General features: G+C 38.9%; 3 protein-coding genes across 13 annotated transcripts in view; 2 read left to right on the top strand and 1 right to left on the bottom strand.

The window, feature by feature from the left end:
- The window catches only part of KRAS (KRAS proto-oncogene, GTPase), a 23,215-nt gene extending 18,497 nt beyond the window's left edge, over window positions 1–4,718 (top strand). For 3 of the 5 annotated variants that reach the window (XM_057427995.1, XM_057427985.1, XM_057427975.1), the window contains exon 6: window positions 4,580–4,679. Coding sequence is in view for 2 of the 5 variants with exons in the window: in XM_057428014.1 (XP_057283997.1) it covers window position 1,140; window positions 4,580–4,696 (118 nt within the window). In the remaining 3 variants the exon portion in view is untranslated. Of the gene's footprint in view, window positions 1–1,139; window positions 1,141–4,579 lie in introns of all 5 variants that reach the window. The other 2 variants (XM_057428014.1, XM_057428004.1) reach the window with 2 other exon arrangements.
- ETFRF1 (electron transfer flavoprotein regulatory factor 1) lies at window positions 4,686–10,539 on the bottom strand. Its single transcript, XM_057428024.1, has 4 exons — window positions 10,473–10,539; window positions 9,799–9,889; window positions 8,961–9,709; window positions 4,686–4,901 (listed from the first exon to the last, which is right to left on the bottom strand). The coding sequence occupies exons 2-3, from the start codon at window positions 9,838–9,840 to the stop codon at window positions 9,494–9,496; spliced, it is 258 nt and encodes an 85-aa protein (XP_057284007.1). The 5' UTR covers window positions 9,841–9,889; window positions 10,473–10,539; the 3' UTR covers window positions 4,686–4,901; window positions 8,961–9,493.
- Window positions 10,540–10,594: 55 nt separating this feature from the next.
- DNAI7 (dynein axonemal intermediate chain 7) overlaps window positions 10,595–26,171 on the top strand; it is a 34,607-nt gene continuing 19,030 nt past the window's right edge. For 5 of the 7 annotated variants that reach the window (XM_057428107.1, XM_057428099.1, XM_057428054.1 and 2 more), the window contains exons 1-8: window positions 10,595–10,642; window positions 11,804–11,824; window positions 17,195–17,267; window positions 18,775–18,866; window positions 20,117–20,212; window positions 22,394–22,531; window positions 24,549–24,695; window positions 25,771–25,874. In XM_057428107.1, coding sequence (XP_057284090.1) covers window positions 10,640–10,642; window positions 11,804–11,824; window positions 17,195–17,267; window positions 18,775–18,866; window positions 20,117–20,212; window positions 22,394–22,531; window positions 24,549–24,695; window positions 25,771–25,874 — 674 coding nt within the window. In that variant the 5' untranslated portion in view covers window positions 10,595–10,639. Of the gene's footprint in view, window positions 10,643–11,803; window positions 11,825–17,194; window positions 17,268–17,944; window positions 18,095–18,774; window positions 18,867–20,116; window positions 20,213–22,393; window positions 22,532–24,548; window positions 24,696–25,770; window positions 25,875–26,171 lie in introns of those variants that run through there. The other 2 variants (XM_057428074.1, XM_057428083.1) reach the window with 2 other exon arrangements.

The following is a 26,171-nucleotide window of genomic DNA, read 5'->3' on the forward strand; positions in this document are numbered from 1 at the left end:
GATTCTTTTTCTTTCTGCCTGTGTCCAAGAGAAGTATGTTTTTGAGGTTTTGGGTGATTGTTGTTTTTTCCCCAGATGGGGGAAAATTTTTTTATCAACAGTGGATATTGTTGGGGTTTGATTTGTTTTTTTTCTCCCTACCTTATTTAGAAAATAGTCTTGGATATGAAACTGTAGAACTCCAAGAGCCTGCTCAGGGGAGGAAGCATTTTTTTTAATACTCAAGTGAATTCTAGGTAGTGTTGGTAGTATTTTCAGCAACTTTGTATTTAAGAGGCTGAGATGGAGAAAGCATACTCCAAAATTATTGTGGTATAGCTGTAGTTCTGTAGTGTTTCTAGTGGAATAAGAAATCTGGCATTTAAAACAGACTGGCTCGTATTACTTTCAGTAAGAAGTCGTATTACTTTGGTCTGATGCATAGTAGATAGCTAAGGGGAACAGCACTTAATGATGTGTGTCTTTCAGCTGGGACTTTAGACTTCAAAAATACTCATTATAGCACTTTGCAATAATAGAAAGCATTTATTTTCCTTTCTTGCTCTGGATAATCAAATTGGATGGCTCACAGTGTTTTGCTGTCTCTTGGAATATTCACTTTATCCTCTTGCTGCTTACGGGATGCCTTCGTAGTTATATTAATCTTGTACAAGGTAACTGCAAACTTTGACTACCCAGATTACCATTAACTGCTGATGCTTTCCAAGAGATTCATTCCTTTGGCTGTTACACAGTAAAGAAGAAAGCCCAGAACATCTTCTGTTTGTAATTTCTAACTAGCTAGAAGAAACTCCTAAAAGTCAGTGTAAAATCTTCAAAAGATCTCTTTCTTGAAAGTGTTAAGGTTTTTACATAGAAATTTTACTATAACTAAAATACCTCTAGGGCATAAGTTAGACATCTAGATAATGTAATTCTGACAGAGCTGGGTTAATAGTAAAAAGTTTGAATTACTGAAGTTTTAGATTTGAACGTAAAAGTTTCTAGATTCTTTATTAAAACTGTAATGTTTTTTTCCATAGTACTAGAGGTATACAAATAATTTGCTCATGACTGATACCTGTCTATGTGTATATGTTTTGTATATTTAAAGAAAAATATAAAACTGACTCTTATCTACAATTTATAACTTGTTTAAGGGTCTATATATGTCTAGTGGAAGGTTTCCCTGGCCATGGCAGGGGTTGGAAGTAGATGATCTTTAAGGTCCCTTCCAAACCAGACCATTCTGTGATTCTGTTTCTGGGGCTGGGGTGTTAAGGAACTCCTAATTCCTAAATGAATTTAAGGTTTCTTATTGATAGCCGGGTTAATTGCCAAGTCTAATGCATGCTTGTAACCATGCAACCAGATACCCAGATTTCTATATGGTTATGGGACCATGTGGTGCTCCAAAGGAAAGTTGTAGCCAGGAGCAGGCTGTTTCTGTGGGAACAGTTCTGATACATCTGTTCCTGTTACCTTTTGTAGTTGCCCTTTGGAAAAACAAATGTCAGGAGCAAGCTCTGTCAATGCACCTTTATGGAGGCATTGTGGTATAGTTCTAAGCGTGCACGGTGAATTTTGAGTTTCTAATCCTGAGCCTGGATTTAAAGCACCCATTCAGTACATCTTACACTTTCCAAAAGGCTTGCACACAATAACTACTGTTAGAGGGAGGAAGGTTAGCTGCATGCAGTCCCTTATTACTGAAAGAAGTAACTAGGAAGGTTCACCACCTTTGATCTTACAGTACTGATGCCTTTAGGGACCTTTTGTAAACACCATATCCACCACTTACATCTAACATATAATGGACAGACATAAAAGTGAAAGATCTTACTTTATCTGGAGTTCTCCAGTTCTAATTCACAAGTATTCTAAATGTAGTTTTGAATGTCATGTTATATTCATGACCGCAATTTATGAGGAATTATGGCAGGACCAAACTACTGAATACATAATTAATAATTTTAAAGGCTTGATCTTCAAAGGTGTAAATGCAAGGACAAAAGCTAGATCAATTCCCTCATAATTTGCAACACACTTTGTATTTAATAGATCATCACCTTACTGTGTGGAATAAAGATTTCAGCCTTAATTGTGAATTCCTGTATTTAAAGGCCTGTAATAGTCTCTGGATATTACTTCGTACAAGTTATTTTCTCTGTAGTGAGGGTTGCTCATTTGAAGACTGAAATGGCAATTTTTGTTTAGCATGTCTCATTCGAAGACACCCCTGAAAGCCAACAACCGTCCTCATAATGAGAATTTTTCCAACATGTTAAAGACCAGTGTGAAATACTGAAAGGTAGTTTTGTAGGGAAATGTGAACAGTCTTGTAGAAGAATATTGTGCAGAGATTTTTCTTATTCTGTTCTTGTGATCTAATAATGCAACTTCTGTCTGTTGTGATTGATTCTTAATACTGTCCTTATAGCTGAGATTAGAACTGCAGGAGATGCACTTTGAATCATCACTACTTCTAGATCATTTCCCCATATGAGCATTGCTGAATATTCACTTGGTGCATTAATGCTGAAGTTATACACAAAATACACTAGCTGTCTGTAAAACTGTATCAAGCATTTCTAATTCTCTGAAGATTCATGAGGGACATGACCTTTTCCAGAACCGAGGCTACTCTTCCATTAGGCATGCTACGTCAATTTTATAGTGATCAATAATATTTTAAAATGTAGAAGAAACTATTCGCAAGTGGTTTTTGTATCTTGCAAGACCTTGCAAAAGTGCTATTAGTGTTGGGAGATGTTCGATCAAAGCTGTTTGCAGTCCATCAGTTATGTGTAAATGTTTTATGAACTTGAATGTGAAGGTTTTAAATAAATGGAGGTTATACTGGGAGCACTGCTTTAATAGCAAAACTACTTAATACCTCACTGTTTGGACTTTCCGTATTAAATTTCATCACCATTTGGAGTTTCACTGAAAGTAATGAATTAGGTGATTTTTGGCTTTTTGTTGTGCTTTTTCAGAGTTCTCTTTCAGTTTTTTATTGAAGTGGGCACACAGGGGTAAACAGAGTCTTAATTTTTGTTGGCAGCTTGAAGGTAATCTCTGTAGCTGACAAGAGGTGAGAAGCTGCCCGTCAGTTGTAGGGCTAAATTGCTAGACCCAGTTCCACAGTGATGCAGTTGTCTGCTGATTCATTAACATCATGCTACTATTTTTGATCTATCTAAAAGATAATACAAGGAGTAAGGCAGTGAAGAATCAAGATAATTTTTTATTTTAATGACTTCGTAACTGTCCATACTAAGAATATTAAATGTAAAGGTTAACTGACAATGTGGGTACTTGATTGGAATTTGGAACAGCCTGAAAGCTAAGCAATAAACTGGTTCATGTAAATAAGTTGTTACAAAGCATAACATGTAACATTGTACTTTGATAATGGTTCATATCAGGCTTTTAGATACACTGCTCTCTTTTGACCAGACTTACTTTTGTCAGCTATAATTACTCCACGAAAAAGAAAAACTACTCAACTGGAAACATTAGCTTTTGTGGCTGTTAGATGTCTGTTGTGCCTGTTGGAGCCTTGGAGATTTTAAGTGACTGTACATGATACGCCACCATAGATAATGTGTTCTGCATGTATTCTAAGTTGAATAGAATGATTTATCAAATAATAATTTTCATTGGAACATTGGACTGATTTGACTGATTTGCATAAGTAATGATTTATAAAACTGTGCCTGAGAAATTACCTGAATATGGATACTAATCATAACTATGTCTTTGTTACTGAATTCTTGCTACAGATATTTGTATTTACTTTTTAAAGCTGCCTATAGATTGTTAAGGCATAAACAAAGATAGATGATGCTTCACAACATTATTCTGTGGTAGTATGATTTAGATCATCTGTATGATTATACATACATATAATCTAAACACGTGGTACCTGTACTTTTTTAGTTTGAGGTGAGACAACATGTGCCCTCTGAGATGGCGTACACTAAATTCAGTTCCTTACCATAATAATAATGGAATTGGACCTATGTGGTGTCTGCGGTCAGCCCCCGAGCAGTACATCACCCATAGGGTGCTGTAAATCCAGGCTGGGGAACAGCTGAGAAAGAGGGCAGGCAGGTGTTGGCTGTTGCAGGCATCAACACAGTTCATTCAGGTTCTTGTTTCAGTGCTGCTCACAACTGGGGAGAGGAGCAGCCTGTGGCTAGGATTCATTGCTCAAATGATGGCAGCCCACTCCCCACCACTGCTCTCCTGTAGGTCCCTCTGCCCATGCGTAGCAATGCAGTCAGACTCCCCTTACGTGACAGGAGACAACTACAGTTGTCCTTCCACCAGATTGTGTTTCCCCCAGCATGTCCCTTCCCATGAAGCAGGAATGCGGGAGAGGACTGTTGCCCTGGCAATTTCTGTAACCCACAGTCTCCTCAAGGGAACATTAATGAAAGCCTCAGAAAGAAGACAGTGTAACCTCTCCTGGCCGGCAGCATAGTAGATTGAATGGTTCACCTCATCAGGTCAGGTGAAAACAGGCTTTACCTAAGCAGATACAGTGTCAGTCTGTTAATGTGATCTTAATGCGTGCATGTATGTGTCTTTTCAGGGTGTTGATGATGCCTTCTATACATTAGTTCGAGAAATCAGAAAACACAAAGAGAAGATGAGCAAAGATGGTAAAAAGAAGAAAAAGAAGACAAAGACAAAGTGTATAATTATGTAAATACAGTTTATCCTTATTCTTAAGAAGTACTTAAGTAATTTTTGTACATTACACTAAATTATTAGCATTTGGTTTAGCATTACTTTACTTTCTGCTTCATGATCCTGTTAGCTTTACCTGAATGCTTGTTTTAAATGACAGTGGAAACTTCATTCCTCTTAAAGTGCCAGTATTCTTTGACTGTTGGTTCTTGAACTAGCAATGCCTGTGAAACAAACAAAAAAACAAAAACAAAAAAAAACCACACAAAAACCTGAGAACTGTCTTGGGACTCTTCGGTGCATGCACAGTTGCTAACTTCTTATTTTTCTTACTGATTGTGAACTTCTGTTCTGTGTGCAAACCAAACAATGAAATGATGCTCTACACATTCTGACATCCCCTTTAGTTTTTTTGGCATTTAAATCTGGTTGGGAAAAAGGACTAGCTAGCAAAAGAGACTTTTCATTTCAGCCTTTTATTTTAGACTGACTGCAATATAGAGAGACCAGAAGCCTTTATAGTCTTCCTGTAGATTTTGCTTCTAGGCATCTAGTCTTGTAGCATTTCAGATCAACTTTAATGAATGTAAAGATAAAACTTTCACAAAAAAAAAAGTTTTTCACTGCAATTTGTCTCGGTCGCTCCGTAAATACTCTATTTTTTCTATAAAAAAAAAGAAAAAATTAAAAAAAGACAACAATGCACATCTGGCAGTGGAAAAAGTAAAAGTTTGAATTAGGTTGATTTGATATTATTAATGCATTGCTTTAAGACTTTCACTAACTTTTTGTGTCTGAAGACCAAGGTGAAATCCTAGCTCTCCTGCATGACAAATCTGTAAGTAGCTTTGTTCAGTAGGTACAGGATTTCACCCTTAGCGTGTCTAGAAAATACTAGAAAGCCTTAACAGATAAGTTGATTCAAATTCTTAGGTTAATTCATACGTGGATTCAGAATTTACCATAAGAATTAAATCAGAATGAATCCTAAATTATATAGGGAAGTAAAACCATACCTCCCCCCCCCCCGCCCAAGAGTGGCACTGAATATTTTCAGATGCCCGTTTTGTGCAAAATAGGGGAGGAATTTTAAATTCTGGTGACATCAAATGAGTGAATGAATGAGTTGAATTTAGCTGCTTCATGCAAGTAATTTGGAAATCCACTATGCCATAAAAATGGTGTGGAATTTGCACAAACCGTCTGCATAAAACATGGTTTCCAGTGTCAGTGTTGTTTGTGTACTGTTTGTGAAGTACTTGTTTTGTTGCACAGAATAAATGGTTGGTGAGTGGCATTCCAGTGTCTAGACTATCATGAAGCTAGACCAAGATTTTAACATTGTCTCTCTCTGTGATTTAAGTTCTCTTGTGATCACTCCCCCCCTTTTCTTTCTCTGATTGGAATTAATGCAGAATTTTTGCAGAAGCTTTCAGTTTAGTCTAGGTATTCTGCACTGAAGTAACAGCCAGTAGTAATTCCAGTGTTGCCAGCTCCTGTTGTCATACTGTGTGTAAACGTTGCATTGTTTGGTTGGTTGTTAGGGCCTGGGTTCCTGAAGGTATGCTTCTTCATAGTATCTAACTCAGCTGCAGGGTGAAACTTGAAAATGTGACTCTGGTGTACCCAGAAAAGTGAAACACAAGACATTGAAGTAGGATAGTTTAGGACACTGGAAAGTTTGGAGCAGGGAAGAGCAGCATTGCCCTAACCTCGAAGTATACCTAAAGAATTCTGTGGAAATCTTACACAGTACAGTTTTCTTGTACCTGCGTAACTTGGACCATTTATAGGATGTCAAAGGTGCAATTGCATGAGGAAAGTAGTATTCTGCTTCTAAAATACCATCCCCCCACACCTCGAAAATCTTGTAGGTGGAGGGCTGCAAAACAGGCAGGACTGCTGCCTGTCTGGATTGCTGCAGCATGTCTGGATTGCTGCATGTTAATTTCAATGTGGCTGAGAAAAATAATCCCCTGCACCTCCCCATTCCCCATCCTCCACCAAACCCCAGGCTCCCTCTCCTCCTTTCAGCTTTGATGAGAAATATAGATTATTAAATATTCTGAAAAACAGTAACAGGAGAACCTAACATTATAACATAAGGACCAATAAGGAATGAGAAAAGATTCTTAATGTTGCAAAACATTTTATAGCTTCCAAGGTTAAAACATTACGGAGACAGTCAGTTACTTGCACATTTTAGACACTCTTGATTATATATGAAGAAAATGGCAAAAGTGGGTAGTATACCTTGAGTAAGGGGAAGTAATCTTAAGTTTACTTCAAGATTTTTGGTAACTGAGTCACACTGCATGTAAAATTAGGGCTGGTCTAAGATTCTTAGTTAACTAAAAACTGGAGAAATTTTAGCTGAAAAGTCTTAATCATCAAATGTGGATTTATATAGCTCTGATATAAAGCTATATATATATAATAGTTTTGTGCTGGGTTTTTTTAGTAAATATGATCTGTAGCTACCAATCTAATTAAATCAGTACAAACCCTGTTTAGATTAGCCCTTATTTACTTCAAAAAATACACATCCTTGCCACTGTTGTGCAGTTTTGTCTTAATATTTTTGAGATTTGGTGAAGCATGTTGGATTGCAGCTTGCACAAGTCAATCTCATAATTATCCTGTCTTTCCCTATTTGAAATGCTTTCACAGAACATACCTGGGTGCTGTCTGTTCTGATAGCAGCTACTAAACGAACATGTGAATTGCTTACCACGTTAATAGATTAAAATTGCCATGTGTCAGGGAGTAACACCTTCTTACAGTAGCTTTATGTAACTCTGGTAAACAACTTTCTCATCAGTTTTTCTCAAAACTGAAATGTCATTATTTTGATTAGTCTCATTGCCCTAAAATGTTTTCTAACTTAAAAAAGTTTCACCATATATATTTCGTTACAGTAGCATGATCTCTGTAATGGGTAAATACTGACACACAATCTTCTGCTCCTATCTACGCTCTGAAGCAATACAATTACCTTCAAAGACCATCAGACTGTAAACAAATCATTTTGTCTCAAGTTTACATAAAGCTACATAGATGGTAAATATTTCCTAACATTTCTTTCTTCCACTGTCTTGTGTTTTCATGTTGAAAATACTTCTGCTTTTTCCTCTTGAGTGCCAACTTCTTACTAGAATGACTTCTTAATGTAATATGTTTACCTGGAATGTATTTTAACTATTTTTGTATAGTGTAAACTGAAACATGCACATTTTGTACATTGTGCTTTATTTGATGTGGAACATATGCAGTGTGATCCAGTTTTTCCATCATTTGGTTGTGTGACCTAGGAATGTTGGTCATACCAGATGTTAAGTTAAAAAAAAAGGAAAAAAGAAAAAAAAAAAGACCACTGTTTGTTTTAAAATTTTTAATGTTTTTAGGAGTATGTGCTGTGAGGTGATCTGGAATTTGTCATTTTTTTGTCAAACTGTACTGCTCCTATTTATTGTAATGTAATAAAAAATAGTTATTGTGAATTTCTGTCCCAATTTCCTTTTTCTCTCCAAGAACTTTAGTGCCTCACCTTGGTAATGGAGTACCCTCTCTACTGCCTGTGTTTGGCAGTTCAGTTCTGTTTACTTCTCATCCTTCCCACTGCCTGTCACGAAGTGCTTTATTGTGGCAGTCCATCTCCTCTGATGCATACTGCTGCTGCATTCTGTGCTCTGCAAGGAGCAGAGCCTTGCTTTGGGTGAGGATGCACCTCTCACTGCTGTGTGCTGCTCGGGCTGTACAATCTACAGCCATGCCCCAGAGCCCTTATTTCATTAGTCTAACAGCAGACTTGAATTAGTCTACAAGTTTAAAATACTCTCATTAGCTATTCTGTGTTTATTCGCAGGTGCACATTTGTTTTCTTCTATCAGATGCCTTCCATAACCTCACAGAAAACACGAACAACGTATTTTAGTACTGGTTGTGTCCTAGGTGGGGAAAAAAGCCTGAAACTGCTGCTGCTTCATAAAGTTATGATTTGGCCCTTTGTTATGTGGATCATCTTCTATCAGTTACCGAGAGGGGGGTTAAATTTTTTACATAGAGGTATTCATTCAGATTCATGCAGGTTTAACTGAAACATACTGCAGAATTCAACTGATGTGGAAGGGCTCCTCTTCACATCAATGTGGTGCTAGTAACGGCACACACACTTCCTCAGAAGGTAGTGTACTAACTGGCCAGTGTTTTTCTTCATTCTATTCTAGAGTTCATACATGTGAAGACTTGCTATTGCCAACAGTTCAACTGCAGCGATGACTTACCTATATTCCAAAGATTATTTCTGTTCTCTTTCCAGTGTCACTTAGTTCTTGTTGGGGGTAGAAACACCATCCAATCCTAGTACACACATAGTTCTGGCACAGGTCTGTGCTAGTTGAGCTAGTCAATGGCATTAGCTGTGGAACAAACATCCACGGTCAAACTTCTGTCCCAGGAGGGGAAAGGATAAAGTTCTGTATTGCTGCTACAGCAATTACGCAGTGCCAGGAATCAGCAGTAGCAGGAACTGTCTTCAGGATCAAAGTGCTTAAACCACTCCTGTCCAAATTCACCCCCTTGCTGACTCCGCAGTCTTCTGCCCAGCACAGTGGGTGAGCGCCTCTGCCAGCGTGAGCCTCACACAGGAGGCAGATGTAGTTGAAAATCTTTAAAGACGCTACTTAAAGGGAAGCGAAGGCCTAATTTGTATTTCACATCGGTCAGAAGGATTAATGTTTCATTTGGTTTTAGGTTACAGCTTTTATTGTTCATTTTTTAAGGCTCTGTATCATTACATGGAAGTCATTAGCACCAGTTACTGATCGTCATCACTGTAGTAGCGCTGTTTCAGAGCTCTGTATTTTCTGAGGAAGTACAAAGCTTCCAGCTCTTTTATAACAAATTCTCCTCGTGCAATCAGCTGCTTGATCTTCTCTGGATCTTTCTCATCTTTATTTTTTAGAAAAGCTGCTTTCAAACGCTTTCTGAAGTAGTCTGCTCCTTTGGGATACTCCCTTCCGAGGTACAACAGCTTGAGGGAAGAAAAAAGAAAGATTTTATTGGGCAGTGAAAGGGGTTTGTCTGGTTAAGGAAGGTGCTCGTGGTGTTTAAGACACTTACGTTTTTGTATAGATTTCTCACTTCACTTCTTAAATTGGCCATTCTCACATTTCACTGACCTCTTTAGTTGCGTCTGACTGGGGCTTTTAACCTGAAGAATAATCAGTTTGACATTAGCCTTGCAGGTAGCAAGCACGTCCCAGCCTCCTGCTCCACGGGCACAGCACGGGCTCTAACCATGCTCCGTCATCCAGCTGAGCCCCCTTTGCTCAAACGCTGATACTTTCTGGTTCTCTCTCTTTTTTCTGCTTTTGGTTAATTTTTGTTTCTTTCAGCTTCTCCCCCCCCTTTCTGCCTGCCCTCCTCTCAAACAGAAAACAGAAAAATTCCAACAGCTTTCAGCGGCAGTCACACTTATCTGTGCTGCTTGTCTCCTGCTCGCTTACAGGCTTTCTACCTAGCTGGCAGCTTCTTTATCTGCGATCCGCTAAAGCAATACTCACAGCTGTACATATACATACAGGGAGATACATATATATGTATAAATTAGGAATTCCGACGCGTCAGAAACGCAATAAACCCCTTTTTATTTCTGTAAACAGCAGCACACGGAACGCAGCGTGGGTTCCGCGGGGGCCCATGCCCGTGACCCTGCCCTGTGCTCCCCCCGGACACACACAGACACGGAGAAAGCGCCCTGGCCCGCGGGCAGGACGAGAAGGTCAGCGCCTCACCCGCTTCACGCCGCGCCCTCAGCCCCGCCAGCGCCGCTTTACGGCAAAGCCGTAACGGAGGGAGGCACCGCCCTTCTCCCGGCGGTGGGAGGAAGGACGCACGCCACTGGGAATCACGTGGGAGGCGGGGCTGGTCGCCTAGGCAACGCGGCGGTAACGGCGGCGCTATGGTGAGAGAGGTCTGAGGTGTGGGTCTCAGCGCTTGTACCTTGTCCGTGTCCCAGGGCCCCTGTCTCAGAGGGCCGGGGGTGCTGCCGCCAGGCCCCGGGGACAGAGCTGCCGGCGCTGGCCGTGACAAAGCGGTGTGCTGGGGAAGGCCGCGGAGCTGCACCTGCTCCTTCAGCTGCTGCTGTGGGCAGTAGCAGGCTCTGCCCGTGCGGTGGGCCCGGGGCGTGCCGGTGCAGCCACAGGGCTCTGGGCTCCTGTGGGTAAAGAGGGAAGGACGGTAACTGGTACCTTGAGGCACTGGTTAGGTCGGGGAGTGGGTAAGGGTGGACGGAGGTGTGCCATGTTGGCTGCTGAAGTACCGCTATATGGAAAAAAAAAAGATTTTAACACTGAAAACGAATCACGTGAAGGGCATGTTAACTTTCCTGCAACCTTCCTTGTGCTGTGGTTTGATGCTGTGGCTGCTTAGTGTGAAGCGCGGCCCGGAAGCAACCTACACCTTAGTGATCAGAATCGCTCTACACTAACAAACTTCAAGTTTCTTTTCTCCACCCCACAGGGAGTGGATTCATGTGAGTAATGAATCACACTGAGGTTGTGTAATATTACATGGCAATGCACAGAAAGTGTAATTCGTAAATCAAGTAAGAGATTGACTGTTGGGTGTTTGGGTTTCTAGGGTCTGTCATTTCCTGTTGTCATTTGGAGAAGTCCCCTAATTACATTTTTTCAAATGCAGTTTTCCTATGAATGACAAAAACCTCAGTGGGTTTCTGTGTCCTTCTAGGTCATTGCATGATGTAATATAGCGTTACTAGGAATAGCACATGGTATAAATTGATGAGTTCAGAAAACACTGAAAACTTTTTTTGAGTGAATTATGTCTTGGGCTATATTATATGTTTGATATACATTTATTATTTTTTTTAATCAGTGGGAACAAGTAGATACACTTCTATAACTATAAATGTGACCTATGCTGGTAAATTATGAGTCATGTGTTAGTGATTAATTTTCTGCAATATCGAAATTATTGTCATTACAGTTTTTCAGTAGTTCATCTAATTTTACAGAACAGTTGTATTTGCTTATTATTCCTTTGTACTCGATATCGTGTTCTCTGATATTCACCTTTTTTTTTTTTCTCCCCTGATCTTCCTTAGGCTCCAAAAAAGAAAACAAAGGTAAGTAGTCAGAAATGCACTCTTGCTCACATACAGCATTTTGACCCTAGCAGTGTTCATTTAGAGAGTGTGCCAGCACAATCCTGTTATTTTGGAAATTATATGAGTAAAATGACAAAGCACTTCATGCTAAAATCAAAGTAAGCACCAGTTACTTCTGGCCTTAATGTCTACAAAACAGTATTTTTCAGAGGATCTGCCGTAATAAAGGTGTTGTGATACCTTGATATTATGCAAATGTACTTTTTAAAAAGAAAAAAATATATTTTTTGTTTACTTTTATTTTTTAATCTGTATTTCTTCTGAGCCTGTTGCTCAGGCCCAGTCTGGCGCATCTCTCTTATAAGTGGAGACTGTGGAAACTGGACCTGTTTAGCCTAGAGAAGAGCAGACTGAGAGGCGCTTTCATTAATGCAGATCAGTATCTCAAAGGTGGGTGCCAGGAGGATGGTGCCATGCTCTTTTCAGTGGTGCCCAGCAATAGAACAAAGGGCAATGGCCATACACTGAAACACAAGTTTCACATCAACATGGGGAAGAAATTCCTTAAGCTGAGGGTGGCAGAGCACTGAACAGGCTGCCCAGGGAGTTGTGGAATCTCCCTCTCTGGAGACATTCAAAACCTGCCTGGACACTTTCCTGTGCAACCTGCTCTTGATGGCCCTACATTGGCAGGGAGTTGGACTGGAAGATCTCCAGAGGTCACTTCCAACCCTAATGATCCTGTGATTCTGTGAAATTTGAAAGAGGAACAGGCATCTCCAGGACACTAAGGATATGTGCCTTTTGCTAGGAGGCTGAGTACTGTTCCTGCAAACCTACCAGAGAAGAGGTGGTGAGCGCAGCCTCTTGAGTGTTTTGCTTGGCAGCTGCTGCCCAGGCAAAGAGCCAGTGTCCTGGCTTTGTGCCACAGACTGAACACAGAACATGATAGGCAAGGAGGACAACAGACAGAACTCCACAGGAAACTGTACTGCATAAATTCATGCTGTCAATTATTGTTAATTTGGTAATAACAAAATTATCCACCCCTCCCCCCAAAATAGATCCTATTCAAATGTAGCCCTTTAGAACTGTGCATCTCACTTTTGTTAGCCCTATGTAAAATTATAAGAATGTGAAAAGAAGCTGACTAAAAAGTGATTATGAGCAATTGAAACAAACAGGTTTTCCATTTACACTGAAAAAAAAAAGTAATACAAAATTATTATTTTGAACTGGAACTGATTTTTCCCTGAAATATTAATGAGTAGAATTGTAGGGTTTACTGACTTTCTTCTAGGAGAATTTTGCAAATAAATGCTTTGGTAACAAAAGTGCTGAGATGTGCGCTAACTCTGGTGAGTGTACATTTGTGGTTGGCACTAGCTTTTCACCATTGTTTTTGTTCAAGCTTTGAATTCAAAATTACATTTGAATACATTTCATTCGAATACCCTTGTATTCAAAATTACATTTACGTATATATTTATTGCCATGCAAAGTTAATAGCTTTTGTTAGATCTGAAAATACACTAATCAAATCAAAATGTGAAATAACAGTATTTGTAATGTGCTTTTTTGAGTGATGAATGCCAAAGGGCTTTCTTAATTATTTCTAAGTTCACTCGCAACTGAGTTACTTGTAACAATATTTACCAAATTGTTAGGAATAGTTGGGCAGAGTGGATGGGAAGACCTCATAATACCATCGTGTTCATTTGCAGCTGTCTGGATTTAAGTCCTCTTTTTTTTGTCTCTCCCAGCTTTGTTGGAACTCTTTCTTTATTCCAAGATGGGCACTATGCTACTGTGCTGGTTTGGCACCTTTCTGTACCTGTTTATCTGCAGAAGAGAAGCATAAGATTCCTAATAGATCCCTTTGATCCTTTGTGCTTATTTGCATTGTGATACCATCCAGTTATATTCTCTTGCTGACGCTGTGGATGAAACTCATACTGTTTTGGTTATTTTGCCTTTCTTGACTGAATCCTTGTAAGTCTTTGCCTTTCACCAGTGATGGCACAGGGACTTGGAATTTAGCTTTCTGATGTGCAACATCCAGATTAGACACTTAGGCAGAAGATCATAGAATCATAGAATAGTTAGGGTTGGAAAGGACCTTAAGATCATCAAATTCCAACCCCCCTGCCATGGGCAGGGACACCTCACACTAAACCATATCACCCAAGGCCTCGTCCAACCTAGTCTTGAACATTGCCAGGGATGGAGCATACACAAACTCCCTGGGCAACCCATTCCAGTGCCTCATCACCCTAACAGGAAAAAATTTCCTCCTTATATCTAATCTAAACTTCCCCTGTTTAAGTTTTAACCCATTACCCCTTGTCCTATCACTACAGTCCCTAATGAAGAGTCCCTCCCCAGCATCTCTGTAGGCCCCCTTCAGATACTGGAAGGCTGCTATGAGGTCTCCACGCAGCCTTCTCTTCTCCAGGCTGAACAGCCCCAACTTTCTCAGCCTGTCTTCATACAGGAGGTGCTCCAGTCCCCTGATCATCCTCGTGGCCCTCCTCTGGACTTGTTCCAACAGTTCCATGTCCTTTTTATGTTGAGGACACCAGAACTGCACATAATACTCCAGGTGAGGTCTCACAAGAGCAGAGTAGAGGGGCAGGATCACCTCCTTTGACCTGCTGGTCACTCTCCTTTTGATGCAGCTCAGGATACGGCTGGCTTTCTGGGCTGCGAGCTCACACTTCCTGCTCATATACATATTTCTCATCAACCAACACCCCCAAGTCCTTCTCCGCAGGGCTGCTCTGAATCTCTTCTCTGCCCAACCTGTAGCTGTGCCTGGGATTGCTCCGACCCAGCTGTAGGACCTTGCACTTGGCATGGTTAAACTTCATGAGGTTGGCATCAGCCCACCTCACAAGTGTGTTGAGGTCCCTCTGGATGGCATTCCTTCCCTCCAGCATATCAACAGAACCACACAGCTTGGTGTCATCAGCAAACTTGCTGAGGGTCCACTCAATCCTGCTGCATCTTCTCTTTTCACATTGTCTCTCACTCTTAACCCATGTGAATTCCTATTTTCTGGTTTAAAACAGTAAACATTTGATTTGATTTGTTTTGTCTTTTGTGTGTGTCAGTGGCAGAGTAGTGTTGTTCAGCCAGTACACAGATACACCACCAAATGCAAGTAATTTGTTTTTCTCAGTGTCTTTTGTCATCCATGTCTTTGCTTTCAACCCTAGTTTAGGCTGCTGTCACTCTGTTTTCTCCATATGCCAGAGCCTATGCAGAATATCATGGTTTATTTTCTCATATGTACAAAACCTGGCCTTATCTGTTCCATTCATAAACATTAATGTTGTCTGTGAATTGATTTTGCAGTTCTGTAAAGAATCAGCCTCCCTGTTTTTGCAAGCTCCACAAACATGTTTTGATTTACTTCCTGTCTCATCTTTCTCCCAACCTTCTTTTTTTATCTTTTTTATTTTTTAAAAATCAGCCGTATTCAGGCCTTGTCTTTGCAGCATCTGCCTTCAGGAACAGCACTTCTCCCTGATTCCATTCCATCCAGCTCAGATGGACTCAAGGCACATTGACTGCAAGTGTATGACAAGGAGGTGATCCTGCCCCTCTACTCTGCTCTCGTGAGACCTCACCTGGAGTATTGTGTGCAGTTCTGGTGTCCTCAACATAAAAAGGACATGGAACTGTTGGAACAAGTCCAGAGAAGGGCCATGAGGATGATCAGGGGACTGGAGCACCTCCTGTACGAAGACAGGCTGAGAAAGTTGGGGCTGTTCAGCCTGGAGAAGAGAAGGCTGCGTGGAGACCTCATAGCAGCTTTCCAGTATCTGAAGGGGGCCTATAGGGATGCTGGAGAGGGACTCTTTATTAGAGACTGTAGTGATAGGACAAGGGGTAATGGGTTAAAACTTAAACAGGGGAAGTTTAGATTGGATATAAGAAGGAAATTCTTTCCTGTTATGGTGGTGAGGCACTGGAATGGGTTGCCCAGGGAGGTTGTGAATGCTCCATCCCTGGCAGTGTTCAAGACCAGGTTGGACAAGGCCTTGGGTGATATGATTTAGCGTAAGGTGTCCCTGTCCATGGCAGGGGGGTTGGAACTTGATGATCTTAAGGTCCTTTCCAACCCTAACAATTCTATGATTCTGTGATTCTATGACATGTGCAACAGCAGTGTTACCTGTGTAAACAGAGTAAAACTGAATAAAGATAATGTAGTCTTTGGTAAATGTTCTTGGCGAGGATGGCAACCTTAGGATGCTTGTGCAACTGCATTAACAGGAAATCATCTTAGTTGGTAAAAACAGATCTTTTGATTTAGATTCTTTTGTGTGTTAATGTGCCAGTTGTTTTTCCTTCTGTCTTTGATTTTCCGTGTGTCTTTAAGTGCTGTTTTACAGTGACAGTGCTGACTCTACATGTTTGATTAAGCGTCCCAAGACTTAATCCCAAGACAACACACAAAAACTAGATTAAAGGAAAATATAAAATGAAAACCCATCCATGAATCCTTTTTTTTTTTTTTTTCCACATGAAGGACTATTAGTAACATTTTCAAATCCAAAAAGAATTATGCTTGCCACTGTTCAGATCTCTTGAAGACAATGGAGTCTTGTATGTACACATCCAGTTATCAAATTTCTGTGTGCATCATCAGTGAGAATTCTATGAATACTGTGAATTATAGGACAAAAATAAGTGTTTTAGTTTGGTTAGTCTGTTACATGACAGTATATTTTGTATGTTACTTACATAGTCTTCTTTTTTTTTTTTTAAATGTATGCCCAGACCACAAGAGAATTAAGAAGGAAGATAATTTCTGAGAACCCCAAATTTAAAATATAGCTATTTTAGGATTAGCCTAGAGGTTAATCAGTTAACTGTCTTAAGTTGCCATGAGGATTTTATGACAGAAAAGAGAACTCTTTGCTAGTCATCTTGTGAATTGGATGCTTCCAAATGCCTATGTCCCAAAATATATTTCCCAGTATTTCCTAAAATGTTTGAAGTTGTAACTTCTGCTTTCTTAGCAGATCTACCATGTTATTCAATCTCTACATTAAACCAAGAGATTTTAATATTCTCCTATTGTGGCTGTGTTCAGAAATATCTAGCATAAAATAATATATTAATTGAAAGAACATATATTGCATCATGAAAATTAGAAGAAAATTGAATTCAGTATGTGTATTGCTGTTCTGGAATCCTCACTGAGTATGCAGGGAGTCCAAAATCTTAATTCAGTAATCACATTAGAAGGGCAAAGTTATAGAGAGCAAATGCCTCCCAAAATGTTTTACAATAATACTGAGATTTTTTTTTTTTAATTTGAAGTTAATTTGAAGTTTTTAAGTTGAAGTTTTCTTTCAGTTTGTTGCAAACACTAAGTCTGATGCCGAAAAGAAAGCTGAACTACGGATATTACAGAGAGAAGAAGAAGAAAGGATGAGGAGAGAGCAAGGTACTGTGCACTTCATTTGAAGGGAATATGATGGCACAAGTCACCTATTCTAAATAAATGAGCAGATCGTAATTTCCTAAATGATATGTACATCAATGTCTGTCTCTATTTCACAAACACAGGTGATGCATTCCTCTTGTGTGCGACAACTTCTGTCCTATGTGTTACTGCATCTCACTTTCCTTAGAGCCATACTTTTTTCCTCTAGCTATTTCTACTGCAATTAAGAACTTTGGAAGGAGGAACTGGATTTTTGTTTTGTTTTGTTTTGTTTTGTTTTCCTCCTCTCTTTTAATATTACCTTTTGAAATACTCTCACCAAGCTAGAAAACCACAAAACATTGCAGGTTTTTATTTTTTTTCCTCCCTCTTCCTCTCAAGCCTAGTTGTCAGCAGTCAAGAGAAATTCCCTGAAAAGGATTTTTTTCCAGAGAAGGCCAACACAATAAGTCTGTTGGCAGGGGCTAGCTGGTGTTCTGAAGGGGTAGCAGTTAAGGTGACTGCAAAGCAGGATAGATTAAAGTGTAGTTTGCTTGGGCTTCTTTTGTCTACTGAGTGACTGATTCTTTACCCACTTCTTCAAGACCTTTCTATTATGTATCACTCTATCCCTTAAAATGAAATCCCAGTTGCATGGCTGACCTGTCCTCACCATTGGAATGTGTCTGCTTCTGCAGTTTAGCATCACAAGCCAATACCCCTGTCTGAACATCTGGTCCATCTCTTCTCCCCTTTCTGCCATTAATCAATCCTGGTGTGGGCTTAGGCATGCTGCGACTGCTAGTAAGCCATTACTAATCACTTTGTGGATGGGAGTGGCAGCTCAGGTGAGTGGAGGAAGATTTGGGAACTGCTGTTGCTCTTGCCTCTGAGCAATACATATACTTGAAGTGATTTGCGTGCTGGGGGTGACATCCAAGCTGCTGTTTGAGAACATCTAGACTGACGCATAGGCTCTGCTAACCAGGCTGAAGGCTTAGAGGTTGAAAGCAATTTTACATAGTACTCACATCCTATCCCATTTTCTAGACCCTATGGCAGCAAAGAAAAGCTAAAACTGTGATCGGGAGTAACTGATCCTGAAGTGCTTCAATGAATAAGTAGCTATAAGATTGGAGTTGTAGGAAATCAAAGGTTTTAAGAGAGGAGGAGAGTAACTTAAGACTAAACTGCTTAGTTTCACCATCTACTTTGGATTAAGAACCTGGGTCTGCCAAAGCTGTAGATAAAGGGAGAAGGCACTCCTGTTGCTGTTTCTGAGGGGAAAAAGAGGGCTTGCTAATGCTTTTCTCCCCTTGTGTTGACACGGGCTGATAGGAGTAGCACCATACGTAGTGTGTTTTAGTACAGTGATTCAAATTAATTAGGAAGATTTCTGCACAATATAAGATACACACTTATGTTGCTCATTATTATGGTTGCATTGTTATTACTGCTAATAAATTAACTTGTCTGGTTTTATTAAGCAAAATATAATTATGCTCTTGATATATTTCCTGATTTTCAGAGGAAGCCAAAATTCAAGATGGACTAGAAGAAGCAGCAAAACTTGAAAAGGAGAGACTTGAACAAGAGATGATGGCAAAGCTTGCGGCAAAAGTTAGTTTGTACTCACTGAAAAAATCTAATACTATTTTTGAATTTGTGACAAGGTCTGTAAAACATTAGTAAATTAGTGTCAGAATAGAAATCAATTTCCTTATATCCTTACTGTTGGGAACAATATAGAGGAAATTTTCTAGCATCACTAGGTTAAAACTAATTGTGAAAAATGTAGCCAAGCCACTGAAAAGGTACTCTTGTGTAAAGTCCCACAGATGGAGAAGGTGGTGAGCTGGATTAGTAAAACATAATGCACACAAAGTCAAAGGAAATGGGGCTGATTTTATTTTATATAGTATTCTTTCACTAAGCTAATGTTTGGCTTAGTGTTGATTTGATTGAGAAAAATTCCCTGATGTGAGATAGTCTTGCCTGGTTTTGATACATAAAGATGCTGTGGTTAAATACATTAACTTTTGCCATATGTGATACTCCAGTTTAAATAAATCTCTCTTCTATTTCCACTATACTTCCAATTGGATGAATTTTGTGTGTTCCCCATAATTATATTTGATACAGCTGTGGCGAGAATATTTTGGTATAAATTCTCTAAGTGGTTATATATTAAGGCAGATATGTTGATTTGTGTGTGTGCATGTGTATATGTGCATGTGTATTAGACTATGTATATTTACTTTTCTGAGAAGATTCAAATTCAGAACAAAATGTAATTGGTAATATCTAAATGTTTTTGTGTTTTTTTCTTTTTTAAAATAAGGATCTACTACATTTTGGTTTTCTCTTTTTCTGTTTTCCTTTTTTTCTTTTTTTTGGTATCCCCTCCTCCCCTTACCCCTGAAAAAGTCACTCCTGCCTGTGTCTCTAGTCCTTCACAAAATATTTTTTACCTTAGGAAGATGAGGAATTTAAAATAATACAAATTAAAAAAAACATTAAAAAAAAAATCTTGCACACATTTTTCCAGCATATGCTTACATTTTTAGTAGCTCTTCTTAAAGCTATTTTCATGATGATGATATGGAAGCTGTTCAAGTGAGAGGTTAACAAACATATGACACATTATGTTTATCATATGGCTCAGCAACTAGTGCGATGACAATAACATATTATGAACTTTTGCAGTCTTCTCAATTAAATGTTTTATAAAAAAGCAAGTTGTCAGTGTTTGTATTTGTTTAAATGATATCTCATTCAAATATCCCAGTTTTTTTTCTTTGATATAAAACAACTGTAATAAGTAAAGCAAATATTTAACTCCTCTGTTTGGTATATATATATTTTAATAGGATCGAGAACGAAGGGAACTGGCAGAACTTCATTCACTGGAACAGAAGTTTTTCTCTGCAGAGCAATGGAAAATTGATTATAGAGCACATGCAAAGGTAAGCTTGCTTTCCAAAATCTGCCCAGTGTTACAGAGGTTCAACAATGAAGAAACTTTAGCTATGTCTCCATTGCAGAATCCAGGAGTTTCCATTTCTTGGGTTTAGGTGTGGGCTATGACTGCATTTCAAGTTCCATCCTGAGGTAGTAACTGGCCATGCTCACTCTTTTCTATCTTTTATATATTGTTGTACACAGAAAAAGAAATTTAGAATCGCAGGATAAATCATGTTAGAAGGGACTTCTGAAATTCATGTAGTTCAACATCCTGAACAAAGTAGAGCAAAGTCTGAAGCTAAGGCAAGGTGCTCAGCTGAGTTTTGAAAATTTCTAAGGATGGGGATGCCCCGGTATCTCTGAGTAACCTTTTGGACTGCTTTACCACTCTCATTGTAACAATTTTTTTTTAAATGCAATTGGAATTTTGCATGTTACAACTTGTGATCATTGCCTAATTGTCATGATGCATCATCCCTGTGCATCTCTAAAGAAAGCTTGCCCCGGTCTTCTCTATACCTCTCTGTAGCTACTGGGGGATTGTATTTGTTAGTCCAGACTAGCAAAGCTCAGCCTTTCCTCATGTGTCATTTTCTGCAGTACCCTAACCATCTTAAGGTCCCTCTTCTTGCCCCTCCAATTTACCATTCTTTCTGTGGTACTGAGGGACACAAAACTGGATGCAGCACTGCAGATGTGGCCTCAGGAGCCCTGCAGAGGGAACGTTCCTAGGCTTGCTGCTTACACTCTTCGTGGTATAGCCCACTGTGCCCTTAGCCTTGATTGCCGCAAGGGTGCGCAGTTGTATTTTAACACTTTCGGATTATTTTTATTACCTTTTTCAATAGATGACATGCTCTGACTTTATTATCCTTGTGAACAAGAGACACTTGGTCATTTTGAAAGGGAAGGGTGTTTCTGATGAGTATTTCTTGGAAGGAGGAACATAAGATTTTTATTTTTATTTTTTTTTAAGTAATGGCAAAATAGAAGTATTATTTTTAAAACAGATCTTTAAATACAGTACTGGTAGATTATAGGAAATAGCAGCCTTTGTGTTAGACTGTTGTTAAGAATATTTAGGGCAAAATACATACATAATACCAAATGCTGATTTTCCACATCCATTTCAGTTCAGATTAACAGATACATTTACAAATTATCAGGAAATTTGTCCTTTTTCCTCAAGGAGCAGGTGCTGCCATTTTTAAGGATGTGTTTTCCTGATGATGAAACTAAAGCTCTCCTTTAAGTGCAAAGATGTAAAAAAAAAAAAGAAGAAATTGGGTGTTTTAGTTACTGCAGACTCATCAATCTTTCATACAGGAGTTTCCAGTGCCCTTAGCACTCATCTGTTACTGCCTTTTTTTGAAGTCAGTCACTTTACATTGTAATGCAGTCTTCAGTAACATTGTGTTATTAATCTTCCCAGCAAGCAGGGAGGCAATGTTCCCTAATAAGATCCTATATGTATGAAAAAAATTACATTATAGGTGATAAATTAAGCCCATGAGCCAGTGTTAGGCTCAGGTAGAGTTAAGTGGGTTTAGCCTGTTGCTGGGTTCTTTTTAATTCCCCCACCTATAAGAATGACCAATAATTGATTTTGAAAATAAAATTATATAAAAAAAAATAATCTAGGATTTCACATTCCCACCAGAGGTTTTTGTAGTAGCTGAATTATGCTGCTAAGGAGGACAAAATCTCTCCTTCAGAGGCAGAGAAAGGAGTAAAATGTTCCTAAGCAGCTTTACTGCAAGAGTAGGAATTTCAGTTTTGTTGGCAGTTTGAGAGAGAGGACCATCTGCCTCTTCCACCTGCCCCCGTTCCTCATTAATGTTCTCAGTCATTTATTCATTCAGCCCCTCATTTGTGGCAGGTACTGAATTCATTGCTTTTGTAGACATGCAAGCTATACCTACTAGCAGAACAGAAACCACTGATAAATGAATGAGTATAAACAGCAAATGTTAGGTGGGCAGAAGAAGTATCTTAACACAATATATCGAAGTAAACCTGTTTTGGTTTTGTTGCATAGTGATAAGCTAGGTGGTGTTACAGTCTTGTTTAGGTGCAGGTATGATTGTATCACTGTAATATATTTGTCTTTCAGAATCCTTTTTCATGTAATAGTCATTTGCACCATATGCCTGCATCTACTTTTCCTTGAACATTTTCTGTAGTGGGAGCATTACCTCAGTTGTGATGAAAATCCTGACCCAACTGTACTGCGGGAAATAAATACTTTCATGAGCTTATGGCGTGAAGATCAAAATAAGGACATTAAACTTGTGATGGAGAAAGGGGAGCAGGTGCTAAATGTAAGTGATAAAATGGTATTTTTCAGTTTAAGCTTACCAGAACGTATCCTTAACAGCCCCCTCCCCCTCCCTTTTTTTTTCTTCATGACCCAGAAATTTTGCTTCAGTTTTTACATTATTTTTAATTACAGATTTATTACTCTGAAGAAGATGCCTATTGACTTTAAATATGCAGTGCGTTTAAGGGATTTGTGTGTAATGTTTCTACACTGAGTTCTAGTATTCCAACATCCATCTTCCCTGCTACATACATTTTAAACAGTCTTGAGCCAGAACATATAAGCTCATGTCATACATAGATGCTTCAGTGGACAGCATCTTTATTGTGTAACACAGCCAGTAAAGTGTCATATAAAAGCAGAAGTTCCCAAAACACAAACCACCAACCACTGGTGGCTTGTCAAGCAATTTTAAGTGATTTGTGGCTGCTTTGTAAGTTAGGATTTTATTTTAATTTATGCTAACTTAACAGTGGTTTTCAGTAAGTTAAATGGGCTCTTCCAGAATTTGGGGGTGAAAGCTGCATGTGTAATACAAATTTCATTGAGCTGGTTTGGTTCTGAGTGTTAGATTTACTGTCTTGCAGTGCTTGCTGGATGCTGCAGTTTTCACCCTCTGCATACTGCCTTTTTCTTTGCCAGTGGGAAATGTGCTAGTCCTTTCCATGAATTTCAACAGATAACTAACTCCTCCCTTTCCTCTCTGCTACACTGCAACCCAAGCAAAAAGCCTGGCAATTACCCACTTCCGGTCTTCGACACTCTTCTCCTTGCTGTCACATCTTTCCCACAAACACACTTCTTCCCCCTGCTCTGTGTTTCCCATCCAACACTGAAGCAGTTACAGTTACTTCACATCCTCTAAACGTGCACTGCCTTGCACTGTATGCTCAGTAGCATATTCATGTGATGCTAGAATATAGGCAATTTCATTTCATCCTTACTGGAAATGTAAGGTGATGTCAAAGATGATCTGTCTTCTCTTGGTCTAAACCACCTGAGCATCCCTGGCAGTGTTCAAGGCCAGGCTGGATGGGGCTTTGAGCAACCTGGTGTAGTGGAAGATGTCCCTGCCTGTGGCCAGGCAGATTGTTACTAGATGAGCTTTAAGGTCCCTTCCAACCCAAACCATTCTGTGATTCGATATGATTCTTTGATTTCCTGTTTTACAGGTTTTTAGAAGTTTTAGAGGAACTGTTAAAAGCTCTGAACTGTAGATCAGCAGTTCAGAGTTGACATGGACCACCTCGCTGTTGAGGCAGGCCACGTTGAAGGTTACAATTCTGCTGCTGCTTTGCTACACTAAATGAGCAATAGCACTGCGATTCCACAGATGAAGGGGAAGAGGAATCAGGCCAGTCTGGAACAAAGGCATAAATATAATCTGATCCTCCCTTCATCTCAGTACTGCAGGTTACTTTGGCCAGCTGGGAATTTTTTAGTTCTCTATAAGCATTTAGATGTTTAGATATTAGCATGTAGTGCTAATAAGGCAACAATGTTATGGCAGAGTTCACACTAAGGATTTTTCTGAGAATTAAAATGTAACTTCTGTATGTTTTTCTGTTGTTTGGTTGTTGTTTGTTTTTGTTTTTTTTTTCAAGATTTCATAGTTGAGATTATTACTTTAGAAAATAGGGTTCCAAAGTAGAGTTGTAAACTTTTTATTAAACCTAATTTTTGACTAAAAGGTTTCCTGACATGAGCAATCCCATTCAATAAATGATCTATTTCATAAGCTAAGATTTCACAGCCCACAGGTTGAGGAATAAAGGAATTGGACTAGAGAGATGAAAACAGGCAGACTTGACCCTGGAATTTCTGCACTTTGAATGGTTGACTGATAATGCTGGCTTAGCATGATTTCTAGAGATACAGTAGAAAAAGATTATTTCTATGACCAAGATACATTTAGGTACAAAGGAAGCAAGTTTGTCTTGTTTTTTATAACAGAACACACAGTATATTAAGGGTGATGTCAAATCAGAGATATTTGTCCCACATATAATGTCTTCTAGTTAATTGAGAAGTTGCAGCTTCTTTTATTGGATGCATCATCAAATCAGTTAACAGAAAAAGAAATAGTCCAATACCAGGAATCTATTTTGGAGCTGCAGAATCTGCTTCATGAGAAGTACAATGGAGCTACAGAGCACCTGCTTAAAGTAAGATTTACTACTTTGGAGCTGTAATATGCACAGTGCACACAAAGTTAGCTACAAGTGTCTTGTTGTGATGGTTGTTTTTGTTTCTTCTTAAACTGGCATAGAGGTTAGTATGTGAGCTTCCAAATTTAGCATTTGAGTTTCCAAATCATGTGGATAGCAGGTACCAGACTTGTAATTCTTCAAACCTCCTGAAAATCTTAGCTTTACAGTGAAAATTCCCATCATTTAGACATTTAAGATTAAATTATTGTGAAACTTTGTGAGATTTGGAGATGCTGAAAACAAGGGGCACTGTATTAAATTTGTTTCCTGTTTTGTCCCAGTGGTTTATGTAAAGCTAGTTGATTGTACAAAAATTGCAAATATGAAAAGTTGGTCATGAGGTTGGTTTGTACACATTTTTAATCATATGACTGAAATATTTTTAAAACTAAGATCTTGGGAAGAGTAAAGGATATTTAAACAAGAAAATGAAAATGTACTTGGGAATCAGTTTTCTGGGTTGCATGCACAGGTAGCAATCTTCTTTGCTACTTTAAGTATATTAATAGTATATGTAAGTAAGTTTAACAAAATACTGTTTCTGGAGGAAACAAAAAGGAAAAGGACTAGACAAAATAGTGAACCAGTCGTATGTTCAGAGTCAAAACCCTCTGCAAATTGAGACATTTTAATTTCTTGATTGTCTTTACTGAGTTTAGGATTAAAATCCTAATGTAATTTCATGAGTTTTGTGTTGACAAAATTATATTCTGTGCAGTGACTGTGGGATAGGGCAGTACCATTGAAAGGGATAATGTGAGATCCCATACTTTGCATTATTTGACTGTCAGACTTGATGAAGTCAGAGAAAGAAAATTAACATAGTTCAATTTTTAGCAGAGAGGTTTGAGTTTATAGCTGTCATATTTTAGTACATAAATACAATGTACATACGCTTGGTATGGTGTACTTTTATTCCTGTATGTTTGGGGTTTTTTCTTTATTCAAGTGTAAACGTAAGTAAATCAAAGTGATATAAATTAAAAAAAAACAAACAGCCATGACTTACTCAGCCTTTTTTCCTTTGTAGACAGCCTGTATGTATGAAGATTCTGAAACTGGAAATATGCATGCAGTCATAAAGGATAAAAATGTCACTTTCTGTATCTGGGTCAACTTGAAGAAGAAAGTAAGGTATAGCTTACTGAAATTCTTAATTTGAAATGAGGCCTGGCCTTGTCTACCTAAGTTAAGTAAACACCAAGAAGCAGTTTTTCATGATCTTTTTCATGTTGAATAGCATTCATTCTACAGACCCCCAACTGATGGATTTCATACCAGCCTGTTGCTAAGGAAAATGCTGGTTACATCAGAGTTTCATTAAAGAACAAGAGTGGTTCATATCTGTCTCACTATGAGAGAGTTGCTGAGTTGCTGTATCAGGTCTAGAGAAGGGTAACAAAGCTGATGAAGGGTCTTGAGCACAAGTCT

The sequence above is a fragment of the Pezoporus wallicus genome, unplaced genomic scaffold, assembly GCF_028554395.1.
Source record: "Pezoporus wallicus isolate ANWC-B61680 ecotype Strahan unplaced genomic scaffold, APGP_CSIRO_Pwel_v1 scaffold_3294, whole genome shotgun sequence".
Lineage (NCBI taxonomy): Eukaryota > Metazoa > Chordata > Aves > Psittaciformes > Psittacidae > Pezoporus > Pezoporus wallicus.